The 6,958-nt window shown below is 51.7% G+C and overlaps 1 protein-coding gene across 1 annotated transcript in view; it reads right to left on the bottom strand.

Annotated features, from left to right (window-relative positions):
• LOC149866634 (ovostatin-like) overlaps nucleotides 1–6,518 on the bottom strand; it is a 50,381-nt gene extending 43,863 nt beyond the window's left edge. The window contains exons 1-2 of the mRNA XM_090043984.1: nucleotides 6,437–6,518; nucleotides 848–1,031 (exon numbers count right to left, since the gene is read on the bottom strand). Coding sequence (XP_089900110.1) covers nucleotides 848–1,031; nucleotides 6,437–6,501 — 249 coding nt within the window. The 5' untranslated portion in view covers nucleotides 6,502–6,518. The remainder of the gene's footprint in view (nucleotides 1–847; nucleotides 1,032–6,436) is intronic.
• Nucleotides 6,519–6,958: the final 440 nt, after the last annotated feature.

Genomic DNA, 6,958 nt, shown 5'->3' on the forward strand with positions numbered 1-6,958 from the left:
GGGAGGTTGCATATCTTCCAAGACAAGTTTCTCTAGGAGTCCATCCTATTGGAGATTGTTGCTGTCATCAACGGGTTGTAAATGACATGCACAACCAAATGCATGCATTATGCAGCAAGGGTGTTCTAACTAATTTGGCCCCCATGCAGCTACATCAGGGGGTGTCAACTGGGGGTACACATACCCCTAGAGGTACTTGGAAAGGTCGTATGGGGTACGGTGCCACCACCCACTGCCCTGTGCTGCCACCAGCACCCACGAACCCATGCTGCTGCCACACGTTGCTCTTCCACAGCCAGTTGCACGTGCGGCTCCGTGAGCTGCTGATGGGCAATACGCAAGTGGTCAGGCATGTGGCCTGTCAGGAGCCCATGAAGCCACACGTGTGACCAGCTGTGGGAAAGCAGGGTGCTGTTGTGTCACGGGGTGGTGGGTAGTGGTGTGTGGCGGCCATGTGGGGTCATGGGTGGTGGTGGGTGGCAGTGGTGCAGGGCGGTGATTGGTGTCGGCAGTGGTGGCCGCCACGTCTGAGCCTTCCTCCTGCGTGTCTGGCCATTGCCACCAGAAGGTGTATACTTGCTAAAAAAGGTTGAAAACCCCTGGCTTAGATCTACACATAAGGATAACATTCAAGTGCCTTTTCCAGTCTCAAGCCCTGACCAATGTTTGACTCTTTCACTTTTCTGCCAGCCTATTTCCCAGGCACAATTTTTTCTCTCCCTGTTTGCTCTCATTCCTTCCTTTCATATCTCATCCCCATCTCTACTTGAGCCTCTTGCTCCTCCTGCTCTTGCTCTCAAGAGCATTGCTTACAAGGATGCTTCCACCTAACTAAAATATTAAATACCATGAACGTGGTGCATTTGAAGAAGGCATTCTTTGTCACAGACTCCATAAGGAGAGTAGTATTGACTTCATTGTATTCCAAGATAATGTTCAGGGCCACCGGCTCTCTCAGGTTATAGAACAGTAAGCAGGCGCTCTGTGGATTTCCACTCTGAACTACGGCAGGGACCAGCAGGACATATTGGCTACAGGGAGGCAAAACCAGGCAGTTAGTTCAGTCAAATAAGTCTGAATGACAGAAGGAAACACATGATAACAATCCACATGCAGGGGGGTTCAGTCACTACTAAGCAATCCTTATTCTTGTGAAATTACTACTGAGGAATCCTTATTTCTATAAAATCGATCCACAGCCTAGTGAAACCAAAAAAGGCTCCTTTTTACTTAAGGGAGCTTTGGGTAGGGTCCCGAGGGAGCGAAGAACAGAGGTTTGTCCCGCAAACTACTCCATTGCTAGACAATTCCCTGAGCTGAGAGCAGCCAGGCTAAGGGATGGATTTCTTCTTTCTGAGAGTTAATGTGTTTCTCTTTAGAAAACCCCAGTGAGTTATGGTACTGTTATTTCTACCCTTGTAAAGGTGGGAACTCGGCGCACACAGAGGCCACCACAGGCAGTTAGGTGACCCAACAAAGAGCACTGCAGTGCCCCTATAGTGGAGCTCGCAGCCTTGAACCAGGCCCTGGGTTTCCCTGTACAATACAGGGGAAGAGTTAGGAGTCCTAAAAAGAAATTCACAATATACTTTGTAGGGATACTGCAAGCAGTGGGTGTGCCTGAAATTCCAACCCTTTCTGGGCTGCAAGCATCTTACTAAGCACCACTAGGAGGCATCTTCCACCATGGGGGAATGATGGCTTGGAAGCTGTTTTCATCTACAACATGGATGGAGAACAAGGAGCTTCCCTATTCTAATATAATAAAAGCCATAGTCTGTCTGTCTGTTTGTCTGTCCCTAATGCTCTGGGCCAACTGCGCATGTACCGCTGAGAGGGCGGGTGCCGGTTGGCTGGGCAGCCTGAGCTGTGCGGTCCAAGTTTGAGCTGCTACTGAGGAAATTTGGTGGTGGCAGGGAACATGTCTTGGCCACCCAAGCAGTGGGGCTGCCCCCCCAAGAACAGCCATCAGGGAGGGGGATGAAGGGAGGGGAGGCAGGTGGACATAGAGCAGTGGGGAGGATGATGGAGTGGGGTCAGATGTGGGGGTGGGGCATGGGGCCCATAGGCAGAGGGAGGGAAAAAAATTGGGGGGCTGAGTGTGCAAGGGCCCCCTAAGGTGGGAAAGTCTGCGGGGGGAGGGGAGGAGTGCGGCTTCGAGCAGGCAGGGATTGGGAGGGAGTGAAGCAGAGCCGGGATTGGGGCCCACTGTGCCTGTGCAACTGCCCTTTCCCCCACACCTGGGGCCATTGCCTGGTTCTGGCAGGCCCCACAAAACTGCCACCTCCAGCCCCACACCAGCCCGAGTTGCCTCCCTGCACTGCCTGGGGTGGGGGCCAGAGGCCTAAGCAGGGCTAGCTTCGGCTACACCACAGGGACAGAGCCCCCAGGACTTCTGCGCCTGCCCTGGGTTATCCCCGGGAAGAGCCTGGTGGCTCCTCTAGAGGCAGGTCACCAGGGAGCCAAGGTAGTAGGAGGGGCAAGGGTGGCTGCAGCTGCAGTCGGGCTCGGCCTGCTCCCTGCCTGCATGCCCTGCTCCTGCCTTTGACAGTGGCAGGGCACCATGTGCATCCCCGCTGGGCAGGCCAGGCAGCGAGGCACATGGTACCACACTGCTGTCAAAGGCATGCAGGCAGGGAGCAGGCAGAGCCTGGCCCACCACTGCAGCTGCCCTTGCCCTGTGCACAGATGAGGGGCAATGTGCCCCCCATTTTGCTCCCAGGCACCTCTGAAGTAGCTGCTGGGCTGCACTGGGCTCCTGGGGATGACCTGGGGTGGACACGTGGGTCCCAGGGGCTCTGGCCCAGCGTTGCAGCTAAGGATGACCCTGCTCTGGCCCCTGGCCCTGCTGGGCAGTGTGTAGAAGCAGATTGGGCCAGTGTGGGGCTGGTGAGGGGTGGTTTCACAGGGGCTGCTGGCAGTGGGCAACGACCCTGGGCATGGGGGAAGGGGTGGTTGCATGGGCCCAGCAGGCCCTGGCCCCAGCCCCTCTCCCACAACAGACTTTCCTGCTAGGGGGTGGGGGGAACGCACATGTGCGCACACTCAGCACCCCCCCCAATTCTTTTTTTCCCTCTATAAGTGCGTGCGTGTGTCTGTTCATGGCAGGAGGGAGAGTGTGCTTGTGTCTGTTTGTCCACTTGCAGAGAGTATGAATAGTGTGCTCACCCATCTGAGTGTGTGTGTGTGTGTGTGTGTGTGTGAGTGTCGGTGCATGTGTCTGCATGTATCCATGTGCGTGCATCAGTGTGTGTGCATGAGTCTGTGTTCATGGCAGGGAGAGTATGTTTGTGTCTGTGTGTCCATGTGCAGAGTGAGTGAGAGGGTGCACCTGTCTGTGTGTGTTCATGCATGTCTGTGTGTGCGTGCATGTGTCTGATTATAGCAGAAGGAAGAGTGGGTTTGTTTCTATGTGTCCATGTGCAGAGAGTGAGTGAATACAGTGCATGCTCATCGTGTGTCCGCATGTGTGTGTCTCTGCGTGTGAGTATGCATCTGTATTCATAGCAGGGAGTGTGTTTGTGTTTGTGTGCCCATGTGCAGTGAGAGTGTGCACCCATCTGCGTGTGTACAGGCGTGTGTCAGTGTGGGTGCATGCGTTTTTGTGTGTGAGTGCATGCGTGTATGCATGTGAGTATCTGTTCATGGCAGGAGGGAGAGTGTGTTTGTGTCTGTCTCTCCATGTGCAGAGAGTGCACCATGCCACTGCCCCCTCTCCCAGTTTTGCAGGGCTAATTTGGGGGAGACAGGTATAAAAGCAATAGTTGGTCTGCTTCCTGCTGGTTGTTCCTCCTGCTCTCCCAGCCCAAGCTGGTTCTTTCCAAACAATAAAAGACAGGACTGAAGAAAAGAGGGAGTTACATCATGAAGTGAATCATTGCTCCTCAGTATTGTAATCCTGGTCTCACCACTCCCACATTAGTCCGTTTATTTCATTAACTGAGCTTGGCCAATTTCGCTTGTACAATACTCCGGGAAAGGACTAAGAGGTAAATTTTCAACAGTGATCAAAATGTAGATCCGCAAAAGGGCCTTTTAGGTGCCTGGGAGTGGAATTCACAAACCTGAGGTAGGTGTCTAAGGTTCACCCTGGAGAGTGAACAGGGAGTTAGATGACTAGGTATAGGAGTCACAGTGGACAGCAAGTTGAGTGTGGGAATACCTAAGCCACCCTAATAAGTGTATGCTGAGAGAGGGGTTCTGGTTCCTATCCTGGCACTGTGCTTCTGTATTTTGTATAAAAGGCTTCATTTAGAAGCAGTGTCAGGACCAGAGCCTTCCATCACAGTCTAGCCCACAGCCTGGTGTTTAGACCCAAGTCACAGTAACTGTGACCAGTGCTTTATTGACAAGGGTGCTAGCTCCTCCAGCCATGATTTTTTGAATGAGCGTGGCCATGGCTGCTGAGCTTTGCATGCAACTCAGTTCTGTTGGTGTGTCAGGGGTGATCAAAGCATGTTTCTAAACCAAGACCCTTGGTGGACTTGGCAGCAGGGCCATGTAGTTTTGTGAACCCTGACTGGACCTAGGAGTGATACAGGTGCCAAAAATCAAGTTGGCCATGATGATGGTGCCTCTGGGCACATGCAGTAGCGGTACTTGAGGCACTTAGAGCTTTACTGGTAAAAACTTCTATAGATTCTTAGGGACCTAAGGCTGTGAGTAGATGAAATGAGAGGTGCGTGTGCATGACACTTTAAAGCAGGCTAAATGCTTTTGCAGTGCTTTAATGGTGATGGTCTTTGCACGCCTTGGTGGTGTATTGCATATTAATTCCAGCCGCTGTAGGAAATTCGGCGGTGTAATGCGTTTTAAATGACTTGGCATGCAGCAAACTAAAACTCCTCCCCCAAGGAGTTTTATTTTGCTGCCCTTACAGCCATGGAGCAAATCACCGGGCTCCGTGCAGCTTAGGGGCTCTGCAGGAAGCCCTGCAGGCAGCCTGGCAGCAGCCTGGGAAGACAGGCTCCGCCCAAGAAAAGCTGCAAGCCTGATTTTTCTCCTTCTCTCCTGGAGCCTGTCTGAGCTGCGCGGGGGCCTGGTGCTTCCCTCCGCAGCTGCAGTACCCCCTGGGACCACCTGAGCCGGGTGTCTGTGGGCAGGTGTTGCCGGATAAGGGGGCGCTGCTGCTGTGGAGGGAAGCACCAGCCCCACTCCGCAGCCCAGGGACCGCTCTGCCTACATGCATCTCGCCCTCCCCTCCCCACCACTGGAGAGGCAGGTTAGTCAGCGGGGTGCGTGCACAACACAGGAGTTTAATCGGCCCTAAACTGAAACGGTGCTTTAAAAAACCCACCGCTTCAGTTTAGGGCCCCTGTTTCATCTACACATGCCCCAAGAAGTTAGTTGGAAGTTTCTGCAGATTGCTCACTGAGGCTTAAGGGCCCAAATTTTGCTTAAGCTGAACTTCAGGTGCCCAAGTCTTAAATGTATTTTAGGCGCCTAAGTGCATATAAAGGTCCCAAGAAACTCATACTCCATAGTCACTTAGCTCTCGAGGTATCTAAATTCATTTGGGTTCTATATTTTGGACTGCAAAAATCCATAGGTTCCTGAAGTAGGCTCCCATACATGAGCATCCTAATTGGAGCAGCTGGGCATTGAAACCCCTGCTAAGTCCCTAGAAGAAGTGCCCACTCAGCCCTACCAATGCATGCTAGCTCTGACCATGAAATACAGCCTGCTAATTTAGGCCCAGGCCTGCTACTCAGCTCTGCTGATGTCACCTCACTCAACTCCACCACCATCTATTACTTCACCCCTGGGTCTCTGCTAAGCAGATCAGATTTCTTACCATTTTTTGTGATGAGAGGGAAAATTCACCTTGGACCAACAGTCTGCAACCTTGCCAAGCTGTAGGCCAAAACAACTCAGCTCTGGTCAAATTAACACATCAACATGAGGGGCCCTTGTCTGCCAGAGCCAGGGCTGGGCAGTGGGGAGCTGCGCTGGGGTCGGACAACTGTCTATGCTGGGCTGCTGCCACTTCACTCTCCCCTCGCCCCCTCCCCTGACTGCAGCATGGGCACAGCTTCAAACCCAGATACAGTTACATGCTGGCTGGAACCTGTGTCTCTACCTCAGGTGAGGCAGAAAGGGCGGAGAGAACCAGTGGTGGTGCGGGTGCAGCTCCCAAACACGTGATCCCAGTGTAGGTGTAGGCACAAAGTCCCCTATCACCACAAAACTGTCAGAACCTCACCAGCTGCACAGGCTGGATCCAGCGGCTCTGTGCACCAGATTTGGTCCTTAAAGCATATATTGCCAACACTTGCTCTAGATTACACCGAAACATCATCCCAGTATATTTCCATTACAGCTTCAATTGCAACCTGAACTCAAGTCTCAAATTCCCCAGAGCATTATACAGAGAGGTATTGTTGTAAAAAATAAGCAATTATTATGTAGAACAAAGAAAGAAGATGCGATCTCTTACGGTTCAGAAAACTCTGCAGCAGTTAAATGAAGGAAAAGGATGCTTAGAAAAATCCTTGACCACATCTCTGTCTTCGAAGGTGGAGACAAAGACACAAATGGGACCTCTCCTGAACAGAGAACACACCTTCTGGCTTATAAATGCTCTTTGGCCACCACCCACTTCATCATTGTCTCATTGATATTCTAACGAACAGATGAAGAAATAACATTTGCATAGACTGAACTTCCTAACTTCTGCCTTTTTTTTCCACTCCCACTGAAGTTCAGGGAGGTTCCAGTGTTTCTAATAACCCTATTACAATATTACAAGCCCAGCCACTCCCTGCTTCTTGGGATGTTTCACCGGCGTTTGCATTATTATATAGAGAAGATTCCCTTATGATGTTCCAGCTTGTTAATATGTATAATCGCATCAGCATTTTTTAATTTTGTCAGGGACACTCCTAGACATGGCACAAGACGCAAAAACTGCCAGAACACTCTTGTGCAAAAATATTGCACAGAAGTTGTAGCCAACTTC

This window comes from Crocodylus siamensis, chromosome 4, assembly GCF_052110815.1.
Source record: "Crocodylus siamensis isolate JL-2025a chromosome 4, ASM5211081v1, whole genome shotgun sequence".
Taxonomy (NCBI): Eukaryota; Metazoa; Chordata; order Crocodylia; family Crocodylidae; genus Crocodylus; species Crocodylus siamensis.